Raw genomic sequence first — 19,695 nt, 5'->3', positions numbered from 1 at the left:
TCTACAGCTCCCATTGGCCCTGCTCCCCACCCCAGGCGCCACTGGGATGTGCGGCTGCTTTCGGGAGCAGTGCGGGGCCAGGGCAGGTAGAGAGCCTGCCTTACCCCCACTGTGCTGCTGACAGGGAGCTGCCTGAGGTAAGTGCTGACCGGCCGGAGTCTGCACCCCGCACTCCCCCCCCCGCCCCTCAGCCCTCTGCCCCAGCCCTGAGCCCCCTCCTGAAGCTTGCACCATGCACTCCCTCTGCACCCCAACCCCCTGCCCCAGGCTCAGCTCGGAGCCCCCTCCCACACTCGAAACACCTCGGCCCTAGCCCAGAGCCCACTCTCCTCCCTGCACCTCAACATGCTGCCCCCCAGCCCGGTGAAAGTGAGTGAAGGTGGGGGGAGCGAGCAACAGGGAGGGGGATGGAGTGGGGCGGAGCCTTGGGAAAGGGGCAGGGCATGGGGCATGGGGCGGGTGTTTGGTTTGTGCGATTTGACAGTTGGCAACTTTATGTCCCGTGAATGTTTGTCTTCTCAGTGGCCATCCCACAGGCCACCCTGCTCTGCCGAGTCACATCCTGGGGTGCAATGCAACAGTCGCCCAGAGGGGCTGGTGACGTCAGGTCTAACACTCATTAACGCAAGGGGTCCTGTGTAATGGCTGGGTGTCCACTGGGCTGGGACTGAGGAGACCTCGGTCCTATTCCTGGTGCGCTGCTGGCTGGGTGACCTTGGGCAATGGATGCTCCCCATCCCCAGGTGCCACTGCGAGCAGGCTGCCTGGCGCTGACCTGGCTGGTCGCCCAGCTCTACGGCAACGCGAGGGTTAAACACTACCCATAAGGCAGGGGTGGGGCGGGAAGAGGAAAAGGCGCGGGCATCACGTGACCGGGCGGCTCTCTCGCGTCGGGGTAGGTCGGTGCTAGGACCCACCCACACGACCCGCTCCGCTGCTCCGGCCCCGCCCTCCTCTGCCGCAGGCCGGGAGCGCTGCGGAGCGGGTCAGTGACGTTATTTCCGGTAGGGGCTTGGAGCGAAGCGGCGGCAATCACGTGGTGGTGGCGGTCACTGTGGCTGGGGAGCGTTGCCCCTCCCCCTCCGCGGCTGCAGATGAAGGTGCCGGTGGGAGCACGCCCCGAGCCTGCCCCGACCCCGCCGCTCTGCCGTCCCGGCTGCACCGGGAGGATGGGAGCGAAATGAGCCCCGAGCCGGAGCCGCCGCCAGCCCCGGCCGGGGAGGCGGAGGCGCCAGCAGCAGCAGCAGCTGGGGAAGGCGGCGAGAAGCGGGGCATCTGCGTCATGCTGGTGAAGAGGATCGGCCTGAAACCGGGCGGCGGCAGCGCGGTGAGTGCGGGGCGGGGGCGCCTGTGGTTGGGGCAGGTGGGTGAGATCCTGCCCGCCGCCTCCCCGGCGGGTGCTGCCCAGCTCGGCGGCGGGTCCGTGTCTCAAAGGCGGGTGAGGGGTGGTGCTCGCTGGCCGGGGGCTCGCACCGCATCTCCGGTGCCCGGGACCGTGAGGCTCCTTGTGCCGATCCGTTCTCCCCCTATGCGGGGCAGCCCTGTAGCGCGGAGGTTTCCAGCCTTACTTTGTTCAGAGTGTTTCCATTGTCTGCAGCCTGGGGGGAATAAATAGCCGGTTCCTACTTAGAGCCAGGGCTGTAGCCTCCTTGTTTCCTCTTCATGAGAACAGCAAATTGTCAGTCGGGGCAACTTTCTATGTCTCTTACTCTTAGAAGTTGACTTTGGGAGGGATACAAAGGCGCTAACCGGAAATAATTTGAATTTACTTCCTAGGATATAGGCACAGAAATTATCTTTGGTAGTCGAATTGGTTAATGGCTCACCGCATGCATAATTAAATAACCCCCTGACGCCCCGTGCATGGGGAAAATCCAGTTTGTATTTAGGGTGTATTGCATACACTCTTCTGAAGTTGGGAGTGTCATTAACAGCGTCCTTTATAGTAGTTTCACTTCACTGTGAATGAACTTCCACATACCAAATGTAGGTTAAAATGTTCAGTTGGTTGGAGTAAAAACTCTGCTTAACTTGCTACTAACTTGCAGTGGGTTTTGCAGCTCCTTTTGTCAAGTGGACCATAATGTTGTAAACAGTTGGTGCTGAGTGAATTTGGTTTCAAACCCAATCTGTTGTACTGGTTGAAAAGTTGTACAGAAGGCTTCTGTAGTTGTCCTGCTGCTCTCCCCTAACTAACCTCGAGTTACAAAACTTTGGTCCGAGTTTCTATTACTCTGTTTCAGATAAAGGAAGTTGCAGTTTGTGTGAGCCCTGGGTAGATGGTATATAAGGAATATTTAATCTCTTCCTGTGATTCTTTCTATCCTTGGCATTTCTAATTTATGTGACTATGTGGTAACTTCTCTCTGCCTCTTCTAGCAAGCTGAAGCCATAGAGCTATTATCTACTTTAAAGGATACTGTCAATTTGAAATCCAGTCTATTTAAAAGTAGCTTCAGGTAATAGATCTGCTCCTGAATCTCCCAGCCCATTTTTGTTTCAGCACTTTCTAGTTGTCTTTCTTTCTCTGTTTCTTTGTGAACCTGATGCAGTCTATTGGCTATGTCTAAATTAGAAACACTACAGAGGCATGTCTGTAGTGTAGACACTTATTACAGGGATGGAAATGTTCTTCTGTTGATGTAATCACTACCACCTCTTGGAGAAGTGGATTTAAGTCATAGAAGAGTACTTCCATTGATCTAGTGGTGTCTGATCTGGTGCTTAGCTCAATTTGACTACGTACATTGTGCAGGGGGTGAAATTTTTCCACAGAACTCATTTGGAATGGGAATGAGGCAGCCTCAGAAACAAAAATAAAGCAAGTACAGTACTGTGTTAAATGTAAACTACTAAAAAAAAGGGAAAGCTTTTTAAAAAAATGACAAAGTAAGGAAACAGTTTCTGTGCTTGTTTCATTTAAATTAAGGTGGTTAAAAGCAGCATTAAGTCAATGTTCATTTGTAAACTTTTGAAAGAACAACCAAAACGTTTTGTTCAGAGTTACAAACATTTCAGAGTTATGAGCAACCTCCGTTTCAGAGGCATTCATAACTCTGAGGTTCTACTGTATTTTGTTATGTCAGTTTAGGTCATCTCAGCTGAAACCCATGTGATTGTCATATTGCTAGACTTCTGTATGATGAGTATTTATTGAATGGGGTTATTCAAGCTAAAATAATAAGGGCCAAGTTTTGTCTTTATGGGTGTGTGCTTGCAAAGCTCCCTTTGAGGTTAGGAGGATTGCAGTGTTGTGATCTGAAGTCAGAAATTTGCCTTTTGGCATTTGATAAAAGAAGAAATACTATGAAATGAATTTTTGGTCAGCTATTTGATCTGGCTTTGTATTTGATCTCTACAGTAGATGCCATGTTTGGCAGGACAGAAGAATTATGACAATGGATTTTAAACTGATTTGTTTTGACAAAGTGGAAGAGTATTTGGAAGTAAGTCTGTCTTGTTGTCCAAATTTCTTCATCTTTTTCAGTTTTGGAAAATAGGTTTTTTATGTCAGGAATTAATTTCCCTATTTAAGTTTTGCTTTGTTGAAGTTTGTTTTAATTGTTCTCTTATATTGTAGAAATAAGACACACAAAACTTTTCAGTGAATGTGACCTTTTCAAAATCAGTTGTATTTTCCTTGAAACTAATATCAGAAGTCTGTAGTCATTTAAGTGAATTCTAATGGTATTAAATACATTTACGCTGGCAATATAAACTTCATAATTTTAGCTTTAATTGTCTTCTAAAATTAAATTTACACTTTGGTTGGACATTGGGTTGGTTTCTACACAAGTGCCTGCTGGCAGTACTATACATTCTGATGGTATGGAGTTAAATTAATTTACCATGGTATTGATTTTAAGTTTTGCAACCATGGAGGAGGTTCATATAATAAACTTTTTACAACTAAAGAAGTTTTTTTTAGTAACACTGATAGCAAAATAACTATTATTCAATACTAACTTATTGTGGTCTATTTTGCAACAAGGTTTTTCCTTTTACAAATTTAAGTGCAGAGGAGGGAATATGCCTGTAACTTTTTCTGAATTAGTAATAATTCAAACATTTGTTTTCTAACACTGAAATTCTACAGCTTCCACATAAACTAGTTTCTTATGACAAAACTATAAATGTATATCCATTTTCACTTACTGATTATTCTTGAGTAATTTTTTTGCTATTAAAAAGCTGAGACTTGAATAACGTTGTTACCATTTTTCATGATAACATTATCTTCAGCGTAACACAAATGGAGCAGTGTTCAAGAAATGCTTGAAGCACCTGGCCTTGAATTTATTCCTCCAGACTGGTTTACACTTGCAGATCAACTAGTAGATTCTGCAAGTGAAGTAGCAGAGGAAATTGTTTTTTAAAATTCAGGGACTTAACACCAACCAACATATTTTTGGATGTTTTTCTACATTTTCAAATATATTGATTGCTATTACAACACAGAATACAAAGTGTACAGTACTCACTTTATATTATTATTTTTGATTACAAATATTTGCACTGTAAACAAAAATATTATTTTTCAGTTCACCTCATACAAGTACTGTAGTGCAAGCTTTGTTGTGAAAGTGTAATTTACAAATGTAAATTTTTGTTTGTTAGTTACATAATTGCACCCAAAAACAAAACAGTGTAAAACTTTAGAGCCTACAAGTCCACTCAGTCCTACTTCTTGTTCAGCCAATCGCTCAGACAAACAAGTTTGGTTACAATGTGCAGGAGATCATGCTGCCCACGTCTTGTTTACAGTGTCACCTGAAAGTGAGAACAGGTGTTCACATGGCACTTTTGTAGCCGGCGTTGCAAGGTATTTACATGCCAGATATGCTAAACATTCATATGCCCCTTCATGCTTTGGCCACCATTCCAGAGGACATGCTTCCATTCTGATGATGCTTGTTTAAAAAAAATGTGTTAACTAAATTTGTGATTGAACTCTTTGGGGGAGAACTGTATGTCTCCTGTTCTGTTTTACCCACATTCTGCCATATATTTCATGTTATAGCAGTCTCAGATGATGACCCAGCACATATTCATGTTAAGAACGCTTTCACAGCAGATTTGACAAAACGCAAAGAAGATACCAATGTGAGATTTCAAAGGATAGATACAGCACTCGACCCAAGGTTTAAGAATCTGAAGTGCCTTCCAAAATCTGAGAGGGACAAGTTGTGGAGAATGCTTTAAAGCAACACTCAGATGCAGAAACTACAGAACCCGAACTACCAAAAAAGAAAATCAACCTTCTGCTGGTGGCATCTGACTCAGATGAAAATGAACATGCATCAGTCCGCTCTGCTTTGGATTGTTATCGAGCAGAACCCATCACCAGCATGGACGCATATATTCTGGAATGGTGGTTGAAGCATCAAGGGAATTATGAATCTTCAGCACATCTGGCACGTAAATATCTTGCGATGCCAGCTACAACAGTGCCTTGCGAATGCCTGTTCTCACTTTCAGATGACACTGTAAACAAGACGTGGGCAGCATTATCTCCTGCAAATTGTAATCAAACTTGTTTGTCTGAGCGATTGGCTGAACAAGAAGTAGGGCTGAGTGGACTTGTAGGTTCTAAAGTTTTACATTGTTTTATTTTTGAATGCAGTTATTTTTTGTACATAATTCTACATTTGTAAGTTCAACTTTCATGATAGAGATTGCATTACAATACTTGTATTAGGTAAATTGAAATATACCATTTCTTTTATTTTTTGCAGTGCAAATATTTGTAATAAAAATATAAAGTGAGCACTGCACACTTTGTATTGTGTTAATTGAAATCAATATATTTAAAAATGTAGAAAACCTCCAAAAATATTTAAATAAATGGTATTCTATTATTGTTTAACAGTGCGATTAATTGCTTGACAGCCCTAATAATTATAGATTGACCTCCAAAGTCCCACACCATTTAGAATTCACTATGTGGGCTCTTTGCAGTCAGTCTTAGTTTGGTTCTTGTTATGGAGATGGTCCCATGAGTATAGGCTAGTCAGTGCTCTTACTGCTTCACTTCTGCAGCTTTCAACACTCAGTCAGAAAGTGCTGTTAACTTGATTTTGTGACCGCATTTGAGTAGATGGCACATCCCTTCAAAGGCTTCAGTCAGTTCTCCCAAACAGGACCCAGAATGTGGTGATTGAGGCTGTTCCCATTCCCCTGAAGGTCCTTGTATATGCAGTCCCACAGGGATCTATTTTGTTGCCATCACCTATTGAATATTTACATGAGGCTGAGTTTGCCAGAATGTGGTGATTGAGGCTGTTCCCATTCCCCTGAAGGTCCTTGTATATGCAGTCCCACAGGGATCTATTTTGTTGCCATCGCCTATTGAATATTTACATGAGGCTGAGTTTGTAAGGCATCCCAGGCTCTTCTGTCAACCATATGCTAAGCAGGGATTTGGAGCAATCAAATTTTTGAATTGCTCCGCTCCGGCTCTGCTCCAGCTCTGGGCAAAAACCCACTGGTCTGCGCTCCAGTTCCGGGCTCCGCTCCAAAGCCCTGATGCTAAGCACACCCTGCTTATATTTTCTGTTCAATAGATGCAATCAACCCTTTTACAAAGATGTCTGCAAGGCTATTGGCAGTTTGTGATCAGACTACATTGGAAACTCTCCCTCTGTCCATTAGTCTCTGATAAAGTTGCACTATGCTAGGTCAATGCAGATGTTGCAATGATGTTTGATGTAATCCTTAGATGTATAAATGGTAGGAGTAGGAGTATGCATCTGTATGCAGCGTTGATGAGATCTTTACAGGAATACTGTGTCCACACTTCAACAAGAATGTTGAAAAATCAAGATCGGATTTAGAGAATAGCTACAAGAATGTGTGAGCCTGTTAAACCTGTCTTCCATTTTCTGCACTAGCTTTGCATAGAATGTCAAGTTCAAGGTCTCAGTCCTTATCTTCAAGGATACAGTCAGTGCTTTGATTTAAATCAGGTATTTAAATAACTGATTTTAATGATTTAAAGCAGAAAGCAGGAAACCTTGATTTAAAATGATTTTAATCTTGTTTTGCTTTTAACTTCTTGGTTGCTATCCTAAAGAGGGGAGGTGCGTTCTCATTGGTTGGTATAACCATTAAAACTTGTTTATTTGCAACCAAATATGGGTTTTAAACTAAATTTGATACTAATATTCGCTAACTAGGACTGTATATTATCTCTCTGCGCATTTATTTAAGCAGTGTTATAACTGAACATATACTTATTCACACTTGTAATTTTCTACATTATTTCTGTTAGAAAACAGTGAATGGTACGTTTCTTACTAATAACTTTTTACTTATGATTTATATCAAGTTGCATGTGGATGGAAATTGAATTCCTGTTAAAAATGCACAAAACTAACCTTTTAAGATTCTTCTTAGTTAAATAAAATTATCTTAAATGTGCTGGATGCATAAGAGTTTTAAGAAAATGTCTTTTGCATTTACAACTGATTTATTAAACAAAGGAAGTATTAAATGCAGTTAGTGAATTGAATTTCTGGTCACCATGGGCTACATTTTCAAAGGTAGTTAGGAGCGTAAAGATGCAGATATACCTAGTGGTATTTTCAAAAGTGCCTAAGCAAGTTAGATGCCTAATTCCCATTGTCATTCATGCTTTCTCATGTGTAGATCTCATCCTCTCCCACCTGTTTTTTATTCATAGACTTCAAGAGGAAAACAAACTTTCCGGCTTTTTCAACAGCTAATTGCTTTCTCAGCTTTGAATGAACTGGTCCAAATTAAGAGTACAAACTGAAAGTACTTACATTGGGAGGAAAGAAGAGAAGACTGAAAATAATATAGATACTTAATGTGTCACTGTGACATACTTGTAAAGCTTGAGTTGACCTCAAAAGTCAGATATTCCCCCCCGATTGTACGTACAGTTAAAAAAGCAGCACCCTGTATTTAAAAAAGCAGCACACATTAAAATTTGAGGGTTCCTTGGTGCAGCATGTTTTCATTCATTTAAATGATTTTAGTGAATTATAGTAAGTTTAGGCCTTAACATAAATTGTCGTAATTTCAAATTTAATTTTAAAAGGGGTTCTTTTTAAAAAGAAACTTATTTAAAGAAATTAATTTAAATAAAAATAATAAATTGACTTTTTTAAAAGTAAAGGTTTCCTCTACTCTGCACTCTAGGGCCTGACCTAGGGTAGATCCGATTGCTTGAAATGCAGGGATGACAATGAAGTTTGACAACTCCACATCTTGGGCCTTGTCTACACTTACAGCAGATCGACGCTGCGATCGATTCAGCAGGGGTCAATTTAGCGGGTCTAGTGAAGACCCACTAAATCGACTGCAGAGTGCTTTCTGGTCGACTTTGGTACTCACCTTAATTTTCTCGTTTCGGTGAAGTCGACGAGAAAGCGTCTCCCGTCAGTGTAGCACAGTGAAGACACAGCAGTGAGTCAACCTAAGCTATGTGGAGTAGCGTAACTTATGTTGACTTACCGCAGTAGTGTAGACAAGGTCTTGGGCAGAATAATACTTTCTACTTAAAAGATAAAGCTAGTCTGCTGAAGGCAGCAGTTTCTAAGGGACTGGAACCAAGTCCAGAGAAAAGAGGCTATCATAAACCTCTCCACCTTCTGCTCTGAGTGCAAGATACCCTTCTTTAAGCTTGCTGTCTCTAATAGAGACATATAGCAGCATGTACATATTTAAAAAATAAACTGACAGCAGCACAAAAAACCTACCAAAATGCTATACTGCTGCACTCACTTCTCCCCTTAGCAAGATGAGAGAACAAACCACATGTGACAGATGTTTGTGGAAGGTGCTTGAATACTATGGAAATGAAGATGGTATAAGAACCCTTCTAGAATAGAGAGCTCTGGAAACCTGCTGTATATTGAGACAATCTAGTTTTTCTTTAACCAGAGGAAAGGTTAAGAGGAGATCAGTTCACTGCATGGGGAGAAGATTTTTTTGGTGGTAGAAGACTCTTTAATGTAGCCGTCAGATATAATGAGATTCAATGGCTGGAAACAGACGTGAGCCAATTACATACAATAAGGTGCATTTCTAAAATAGTGTAATTAACTATTGGAACTCGACAAAGGATCTGGTGGATTCTCCATCACTTGAAATCAGTATTAGATGTATTTCTACAAAATGCTCTTAGTCTATTGTAAGTTTGATTCAGGAATTATGAGATGAAATTCTGTTTGTTAGGCTGGGGTTTAAACTAGATGATTGATCATAATGGTCCCTTCTGGTCTTTTCCTAAGAAAATTCTCTCCTCAGCACTTAAATACTATAGTGACAGACTTTTTAGAAAAATCTTAAATAGGAGAATACCTAAGTTACATGATTGATTGTGAAACAAATAAGTTGAGTAAGAGCTAAATACCTGGAAAAATAATTATTCATTTCAAGAATGTGCATATTTACACCCAATGTAGAAGTTGCTTCTTTAAAGTACGGCATGGTTTCCTGATTTCTTATAGATTAATGCTTAGTGTGTCTATTACACTTTCGATTTTAAATTCAGTTTGGCAAATGAAAAATTAAACTGATCAGGATTTATTATTTGCTGAAGAAATGCTTTTTTACTTAATTCCCATTCCATAAAGCTTAGTGATGACATGTACAAAACTGAAAGTGGGTTTATTTAAATAATTTTTTTATGCTACTCATTTCATTAGTAACTACTGAATTGTGGGAATCTCTACAGTTTTCACCTAGGTTGCTGTTTGTACGAGTGGAAGAACAGCCTTGCAGGTGGTGGTGTACTAAATCTGATCAGAATCATAGGCCAGTGCTGACTAATATACAAGGTGACCAGTAGTGTGTTGACTGTCCCATTATTCCCTGCACATGTAGAATTGAGGATAAAGAAGTCAGGAAGATGGGATTGGGGGAGAAATGAAATGAAGAGCAAAAGGAGATTCTGACTAATCTCTTAAAGACAAAATATATATAGCATTAAAGAGAGCTGAATGTAAGTAAATACTTTTGTAGCATTACTTCCATGTAAGCAACTGCTGTAGTTGCTACAAAAATTGATTGCAAAAGGGTGGGGAATCAGTCCATGCACATGAGGGAAGGTGATCCAAGGCTCATATTTCTGTTAAGATCTAGTTTTTGCTGTGGAAAGTTTGGGAATCTAAGTCCCTTGGAAATTCGATTAAATGTTTTAAAACAGGTGTTAACAAACTATGGAATTAAATTTTCTTTATTTCTAAAGAATGAAACTTGTTACAAAACTTCTATGTGAGTAAACCCAGAAAACTGATTTAACAGTTGTCTTTAATTCTGTCATTTTGTCATTGGTTAAAGATAAACTGTGAAACATAACCAATGTTTTTGTACTGTTTTTGTTTTCTGTATGTTGTATATGTTGTACTTCAAAAATGATCTTTAAGATCAGTCAGTATCTAATCTCTTTAACTTTTGTCTGTTGGTTATAGATTGACAGTTACTATACAGCCTGGCCACCACTTCCTGCAGCTCCCATTGGCCAGGAACGGCAAACCGTGGCCACTGGGAGCTGCGAGTGGCCGTACCTGTGGATGCTCAAGTAAACAAAGCGTCTTGCAGCCTGCCTGGGGCTCACCATGAACAAGCTGTGAACCAAGGTTGGGAACCCCTGCTATATAGTAACTGGGTGTGAATTTTATTATACAACAATCATAAAAATTAACTGAGTACTCTATTTTTTGCCATTCAGCTGTTCGGACTTGAGTTTTCTTTCTTCCCACCTCTCACTGTTCTTCAAAGGCTTTGGTGGAAAGGTAGATTTCATACTGGGCTCTGAAAATGTGCAGATAGGGTCATTTTGAGTTCTTAGTGTTCTACAGTCTAGGACCCAACATCAGAAATGCTGTTCCTCCAGTTCATGAAAGTTTTACTTTGGACACTTTTTCTGTGGCCCCACTCAGTGCAACTGTCTTAATGGGTGGCGTCTGAGGTAGTCTGGTCCAAAATCATTGATTATTAGTACCAGCACCTTGAATTGGACAACAAAGCAAATGGAGAATGTGGACTGCTGTGATGTGCGCTCTGTGGCTTGCTCCACCCTAGACAAACTGCCACATGATGTACAAGCTGGAGTTTGTTTGTGCTGGCTGACCATCCTGTGAATAGACCAAGGTCAAAAAGCAACACTAAGGGACCATCTTTGTTTTGCTCTGCAGTTCTGTCCAAGTTTCTTATGTTGTGCATATTACGATGGTACTCAAGTTACTTTAAATTGCTTTCTGTCCAGTGGGAATGGCTATATCCATATGCCATTTAATTTGCAGTAATGACTACACAGTACTTCACTACTGTTTGTGAGCATTTGATATCTGAAACTTCAGACTTCAGTTGCCACATACCCGCAGTGTTTTGAGGCATGCTGCCTAGGAACTATGTATGCTGAACAAGAGTTCCAGTATTGTATCTGAAGTCATTGGCAAAATAACTTGCGTGGAATAATTGAAACAACTCAGTGCTTGAAAAAGCACTATGGTATGATAGTGTGTAACTATCACTGAATTTGATGCTGAGTACTGTGTGTGGTTTACAAATACACATGAATCTATACCAATATAGAAAATTTACTTTCTAATGATAACACACAATAGATAAGTTCAGTGTAATTTGAAATACTGAATTAAAGGGGACTGGATGTCTTGCAGTTTCAGTAGCAGAACAGAGACTTTGATCTGAGTGGCTGGTAGACTACATGAAATCAGTGCCTCGTTGTCTCATTTGGGTTCTAAAATGCCTAAAGTGAAGAAACTGCCATCACAAGTTTTTCCCTTTCAGACAGTTTTCCAGAGATGTAGAGGATTTGAAGCATGGAAGAGGTACTGTGTGCATCCCTACAGATAGTCCCTGAAGGTTAGGGTTGACGGTTGTTAGTAGGACCACATGGGGAAGCTTGCATAGTTGTTGCCCATACTGTACCTGTTTGTCGCTACGGAGCGTCAGTTCTAGTATCTTTAATCCAGAAAAATTATCAGGATTTGCATTGTTATGATTGTGGTATTATCAGGCCATTGTAATTTATGTATTGTTGAAGACTTTTGACTGGCAGTTTATACATCAGTAAATAAGGAGACTGGAAAACAATGTAATGTCTGTTTTTAGCAGTAGAGAAAATGGCACTTGGGCACGAAAATAGATGTTACTGAAACAAAATATCATTTCATCTCATTTATTGTATTTCCTCTCTGATCATCCTACAAAATGACTTATTGTAAGGCTTAGCTTCTGAGGAAGCAAAAAGACTCAATGCAAATTATCCAATGCACATGTCACCATATATATAGCAAGACAACTTTTTTCCCATCACTCTTTAGCCTGTTCTGTTTCCTTTCTAGGTCACATGTCACTCCTTATAGTAGCTTTCTTTCTCTGTTTAGAAGAAATCTTTTCTAAGGAGAGATGTTGGAGTCATTAAAATATTGGATCTGTATGAGTGGTGCATGCTGTATAGTGTTTGAGAGCGAGGAATCTGTGTTTAATCAGTTGTGAATGTTCAGTGGCAGACCTGAGCATAGGCAATTTTTATTAAACATTTTGCATTTCAGAAGTGTCGAATGGTAGGACATGTACCTCCCTTCCTTAAGGGATATTCTCCCTTCCTTAAAAAGTTTATAGTGTTCTACAAAGAATGGGGAAGAGAAATGCAGTTAATATATATTGAAATAGTATACAGTAACTCCTCACTTAAAGTTGTTTCCGGTTAACATTGTTTCATTATTAGGTTGCTGATCTATTAGAGAACATACTTGTTTAAAGTTGCGCAATGTTCAGTTATAAGGTTGTTTGGCTTGCCCTATTCTGCCTGGGGAGTGGGGTTGGGGCACCGGGGCTTACTCACTCCACCTGCCTGACATTCCAGCCAGGGAGCGGGTAAATCCCCGACCCCTCTCCCTGGCAGGAGTGCTGGGCAGGTGGAATGGGGCAAGCCCCTGCGCCCCGACTCCACTACATCCCTGCCTCAACCAAGCTTCACAATCAGGTTGGGGAGTCCAGTATTAAATTGTTTAAAATTATTTAAAACTTATACTGTATATGTATATAATGTCTTTTGTCTGGCAAAAAAAATTTCCATGGAACCTAGTCCCCCCCCATTTACATTAATTCTTATAGGGAAATTGGATTCGCTTAATATCATTTCACTTAAAATAGCATTTTTCAGGAACCAAACTACAATGTTAAGGGAGGAGTTATTGTATATATTTTTTCTTTTAATAAGCAGATTAAATTATTACCAGCCATCCCCATCCACCCCTCTTCCTAGCTGTAGATAATTGGTTGAATCCGTATAGGTGTTTTAGTAGAAGTGCGCCTTCATCTCGATTTAAATTAGCATATGTTAGTTTCTTTGGAATACCATCCCTTTTCTGATCCACATATAAGGGCACAGTGGAATAAGATAAAATTCTATTAAGCTGAATTACTGAGCTCAGAGAGATGCATTCATTGGTAATTAACTTCACAGCTATTTGGTTAGCTGAATCTACAAGTTCATCTGTTGAAACAGGAAGAAATTGTAAACGGAAGAGACATAATAGCCATGGAGCAAGGGATGGTGGGGTTCGAAAGTGCAGCCAAACTGCTTGGTTCCAGGCTTAAGGAGCTTTTCGCAACTTTGCAGAAGCCTGGACTCCACTGGAGAAGTCTACAGAGGTTGTAAAGAGTACTGGATATTTACTTTATTAAAATAAACTAAAACTAAGGGAATTTCAAGGTGACGCTCCCCTCCCCCCTTCGTTTGTTTCTTGTTAGGGATGCAAAACTAAATATTCAAGAAGTTTTCTTCTGTAGTATACACAGACAAGCTAGAAATGCATCTTCTGTTTTGTTAAATGTAAACTAATGTTGTATATGCTACGAAACAGGAAGTGTAATATGGTAGTTAGCCTGGGAGATCTTGACTTTAGGAATTTTGGTAATAGTGCATTAATTCTAGTTTCTCTTCTGTTTAAAGCAACTGCATATACAACTGTTGGTTCTGTACCAAAATAGGTACAGGGAAGTGTTAATAAAGCTTAGTTAATTGAATAAATTGGATAAAGGCACAAAAAATTAAAATCTTTAAAATGGTAAGATTTAGGTTTAGTGACACAAGCTGGGGCATTTTGATTTGTGTTTAAAAAAAAAAAAAAAGCACCTTGAAACTAAAAATACAGAGTATCAGGGGGTAGCCGTGTTAGTCTGTATCTACAAAAACAACAAGGAGTCTGGTGGCACCTTAAAGACTAACAGATTTATTTGGGCATAAGCTTTCGTGGGTAAAAATCTCACTTCTTCAGATGCATAGAGTGAAAGTTACAGATGCAGGCATTATATACTGACACATGAAGAGCAGGGAGTTACTATGCAAGTGGAGAACCAGTATTGACAGGGCCAATTCAATCAGGGTGGATGTAGTCCACTCCCAATAATAGATGAGGAGGTGTCAATTCCAGGAGAGGAAAAGCTGCTTCTGTAATGAGCCAGCCACTCCCAGTCCCTATTCAAGCCCAGATTAATGGTGTTAAATTTGCAAATGAATTTTAGTTCTGCAGTTTCTCTTTGAAGTCTGTTTCTGAAGTTTTTTTTGTTCAATGATAGTGACTTTTAAATCTGTAATAGAATGACCAGGGAGAGTGAAGTGTTCACTTACTGGCTTATGTATGTTACCATTCCTGATGTCCGATTTGTGTCCATTTATTCTTTTGCGGAGGGACAAATACAGAGTGGGTAAAAATACAGAGTGGGTGATTAGAGTATTTGAAGCAGTGCTGTGAGTTGCTACTCTGTTGATTACAGCAGTATAGATACAGGAGAGGTGAGAGATCATCCATAAAGGTAAAAAGCTACACCTTAAAAAAATCCCTTAACTGTCAAATTCCTCACTTTATTTTCTTAACAGCTCATTATCAGTTCACTTAATATAGACAATGTGTTCTTTTGAAAGACATGACAAATAGTGCATGAATACAATGTCTACATCAGTGGAAATATATAATCACTCTTAGCTGGTACCAAATGTCACAATATGTTATATTATTGTCTGGGAAAGAATTCCCAGGAGAGGGACGAAAAAAACTAAAGTTCCTGCAAATGTCAATTAAGATTCATAGACTAAACTCATTTAATGTTTTTTGTTTGGTTTTTTTTTTGTTTTTTTTAACCATTTAGTAGATGCCCACATTTGAGCAGCCAGTGTGATGAAAATAAAATGGTTCTGGTTGAACTAAAAGCATCCAATCAAATGATGCCATACATGGGGAAGGTGTACTGAAGGGGTACAGCACCTAGTACTCTGGGGCCCTAATCCTGATGGAACCCTTTTGCACTAACATAATACAAATGAAATAACTTTGTAAAGGGACACTGAAGGCTTTTGGCATGGGAAACGTGAGAGGCAGTTCTTTTTTATGGAATAAGCACGTTAGCTAGACAATTCAATTAAGAAGTAAAATGGTTAACAATATTGATACTTAAATTTGCATTATTATATTGCAAAGTTACAATTTAATGTGTGAAAATTGGTTGGAAAAGAGTTAATGGGTAAATGGTTGCTATGAGGCTGTCTGAGGGACAAATGCTGCCAAAAAGGGAGCCTGACACCAGTCTGTAACTTTGATCAGAGGAGTTAGACAGTGAAGCAAATTATCAAACTTATCCTGCTATAGTACTTTTTTAGGGAAATACTAAAAACGTAACCCTCAAAAAGGCTAAAGGTATGGTATTTGAACCACTAATAAAATGAGCTTTCTCTCTTTGTTCTTGAAATTACAAATTATGCTCTTCCTCTTATATTGTAGAAGTCTTAACAAGCTAGATTTATCCTCTGTAAGAGTTCATTGGGAGTCTAGGGAACAAGTTTGTTCATGTTGAACAGCCATGTTCTGGTTGAAAATGTTTTTGATGGCATTCTTGGAATGCAGTACTCAGGTCACAGGCAACACATTAAAATGAATGTTTTGTGAATTTACTGTCCTCTTTCACAGAGAGAAATTTAACTTTGGGGAGGAAAGGGAAAACGGAACATAGAGAGGAAGAGAAGTGTGGTGGAATGGAGCTTTGCTTTTGTTTCTGATATTTTTAACATCTTCGATATGTTAGGATTTTTTAATTTTGCCCAACAATGCTGACTGGCTAATAACAATGAACCAATTACCAAAGTTAGGTATTAATGAGTGAGGGGGATTTTGTGTGATGTACGTGTACTTTTCTTCTTCACTGACTTTGCAGCTGTGTGTTTTGACTAATGCACTTTGTTGAAAGATGGTTTGGTTTATCTTTATCATAGCACTTACCGTAAACTTTCTCACTGCATAAATTCCAATAACTTATATAAGAAATATGAATCATGATATGGCAGGAAAATACTATACCTGAAATTTCTTCATGTCACTAGGAGCATTAAACTTTTATCAGGTTAACTCTTTATTTTCCTTGTCTCCATCACAACATTTTAATGTACTCTCTGGTTCAGGTGATTATCCAGATCACTGATTGTTCCAATGCCACACTTAAGTTCATGTATACTTCCTTATCTGTTGCTATAACACAATGTTCTGGTTTTCCTTTAAGATTTGGAGGTGAGGAGCCTGTCCTTTATCTTCCAGTTTCAAGAATCCTGAAGCTCTGTTACGTTTTGAAGCGCATAACCATTTGTCTTATATCTGTCTCAGCCTACTTCTCATTCTTTAAACTGGGTTACAGAAATTGTCTCATTCTGTTACAAGATACCAGAGCTATACGTTTCACTATTTTGAGTGCTACTATGGTGCTTCCCTTTTCTAGGGAAGTTCTCCTTTTAGAGGTCTTGTTAAACTCAATGTTCGGGGGGGGGGGGGGGGGGGGGAAGAGTTCCTCTAAAGTATTGCAATTTTGAGTCCTGATTGTGGCAAGAAAGAGATGAAAACTTTCTTCCTTTGTGTAATGGATGTGCTTTGTGATGGCATATTCATTTTACCACACTTTAAATATTTAACTTAATGCAGACAACTACTGTGTAAATTTTCAGTATGACCACTTGAAGACCCTGTCCTGCAAACACTTAGGCACATGCTTAACTGTTCTACGATGAGTAGTCCCATTGATTTAAATGGAAATGCTCATGGTGGTAAAGTTTAATCATATGCAGCATCGGTTGCAGGATTGGCATTTGAGACTCTGGCTGCGGGAAGTCTGTGAGTATGAAGTTGTGGATTATGTATATAATTTATCAGTGTACCTTATTTCAAAGCTAGATGTCTGATTTTTGCCTGCATTAACCCGTTTTGACAGATACAGAACTTAATTTGATGTGTTTGTGTGCTTTTGGGAGAAGAGGTATGCAGCAGCAAACAAAAATAATTTAATAACATCTGATGGTCAGGTTAGCAATTACTGTAGATTTATACACTTAGTGTCTACTCTAGGGAATTCTTTTAAAATCCCACCCATGACATGGTTCATCTGAATAGAATGTTTAAGTGAACTAACATGGTAATAAAAATACCTTGTTATAGGCCCTGATTAAAGCACATTTACAATCACACGGTTCCCCTGGTATATCAAAGCCATTGAGCTGAGGAGGAACAGTAAGTCCATAACTATATTATGTGTTTTCATCATAAGTGTTCTATAAACATGAATTAATGAAGCCTTAAAACACCCCCTCTGTGGTAGGTACTTGAACTGTTTTACAGATGTTGTAGTTAAGGCAGAGGGACCACAGAGGGGAAGGAGTGTGTATCAGAGCCAGTAGAGCAACGAGTTCCTGGGTCTCCAGTCCTTTGAGACTCTATTTCTCTTGACAGAGTTTAATCCTTTTTATGATCATATGATTAAAATTGGAGAAAGTCGTCTTTGGAGCTTATTTAAAGATATGAGGTAAATTGTTCCAAGCTGAAAAATATATCGAAATAGTGAGTCAGGAAAAAACTCAAATCACATGTTCAAATCTGTTGAGATTGGGAACTCAAATGCAGTTATTCAACATGGAATATAGTAATCTTTCTAATATGTAGCAAAGCACAGGTTGTAATTTAGTGCCTTTAATACCATGGAGCTAAATATATCAAAAGGAAAACTATATGAGAGAAATTTAAAGGTCTACATACAGCATGTCATGTTGCTGTTTATGATGAAATCAGCTGATTAAGATCCATGTTGCTCATTTCGATGAACATATGCAGGACTTGAAAAATCACCTACTTGGATGGACAGCTCTGCCTGTTTGTTTAGGGTGCTGAAGCCATCAACTTCTGGCAGAACTTAAGCTTGCATTTATTTTTGTCATGTTTCTATCCATTCGGAATGTGATGCTCTGCAGTATTGCCTTTCTGATTCTGAAGATAGACTACTGCCTCTGCTGCTCAAACTTTCCTAAGTAGCTTGTAAGAACGATTAGTTTCACTTGGGCAGAACAAAAACCTCTGGACAGTGGTGAAACTGAAGGGAGAAATTAATTTTGCTGCTGCTTGGTAACCTACAAGCAATAGAAGAGATGGGAGCTGGAGTTATTCACAGGGAAAGACCCTCCAAAAAAGGAGACTGGGGGTGGGATAGAGTAGTATAAACTTTTTTCCTGACACAGAGGAAGGTTAAGAGTGGGGAGATATTTCTCCTAATCCGCTGGAGGTTGGGGAAGCAGGTCTTCAGATATGCAAGAGTAACTCCTGAGGAAGGTTCATGGGCAGTACTCTTAGACCAGTGGTTCTCAAACTATTTACCGTGCGGCCCACAATGTGTTATATGGGCCGCATCCAATACTACCTGTATGGCCCTGAGGATGTCACGTGGGCTGCAGCCATGCCAACAGCAGGTTGAGAACCACTGTCTTAGACAAATTTAAGAAGCTTCCCCCTTCTCTGAGTGCGGAAGCTTGGCTTCTTCCTAGGGCATTGCCCCTGGACCTCATTGTTGGATCTGCTCACTCCCCTCCACAAATGATTCATACTATAGCTGATAGGTTTAGAAAGCTAAAGCAACATATCAAATGGGAAATGGCTGGTGGCTTTAGTGGTCCTTTAGAGTGGTTGGGAGGGAAGGTTTTTTATGTTGATGTGATCAATTTCTCTTACCCTAGTTACTTGGCTCATTCAGATCACCTTTAAAGTGCTTGGGTTTTTTAAATTGTAGGTCACCTTGAAAGCTTATTACTGTTTCAAAATGTTATGTAAATTGAGAAGTCACTTCAAAAGATATCTATTCATATTTAAATACCCCTTTATTTTTAGCAACAAGGTATTGGTCGACCAAGTGTGTACCATGCTGTCGTGGTCATATTCCTGGAATTCTTTGCCTGGGGACTATTGACAACTCCCATGCTAAAAGTAAGTATTGCCAGTACTGTTTCTCTTTCCTATGATAATGTCACAGCTCAGTTTGTTTACTTTGGAGATCCTGTTCATACTGTCTGGGGGATCTGGTTTTAAATGAGTTTTATTTTATTCCCCGGTGTCTTAATAAAGCAGTTTGAGGTCTCTGACTCTTTTTGCTTATATCAAGCCATCTCGATTTGTACAGTTGGTATTCTGCTAAATGGGACCAGAGCTGGACTGTCAGAGGAACTGCAAGTTTGATCTGAAATTCATTGGCAGAGCACTTACAGTGCTGTATCTTAAGTCAGTGTTGTCAGAGCCTCATTTTTATAAGAACAAAAAGTATTTAAAAGAAAAAATTAACTGCAGAGATTTTATATTATAAAACAAAGACTTGAGTGTATGCTTTATTTGCCAGTTATAA

At 39.9% G+C, this 19,695-nt stretch overlaps 1 protein-coding gene across 1 annotated transcript in view; it reads left to right on the top strand.

Moving 5' to 3' along the window:
• Positions 1-990: 990 nt before the first annotated feature.
• LOC128839128 (hippocampus abundant transcript-like protein 1) overlaps positions 991-19,695 on the top strand; it is a 46,235-nt gene continuing 27,530 nt past the window's right edge. Inside the window, exons 1-2 of the mRNA XM_054031832.1 lie at positions 991-1,327; positions 19,188-19,283. Coding sequence (XP_053887807.1) covers positions 1,181-1,327; positions 19,188-19,283 — 243 coding nt within the window. The 5' untranslated portion in view covers positions 991-1,180. The remainder of the gene's footprint in view (positions 1,328-19,187; positions 19,284-19,695) is intronic.

This window comes from Malaclemys terrapin, chromosome 6 (assembly GCF_027887155.1).
Source record: "Malaclemys terrapin pileata isolate rMalTer1 chromosome 6, rMalTer1.hap1, whole genome shotgun sequence".
NCBI lineage: Eukaryota > Metazoa > Chordata > Testudines > Emydidae > Malaclemys > Malaclemys terrapin.
Note: the sequence above shows the minus strand (reverse complement) of the source record. Positions and strands in the feature narration are given on the sequence as shown.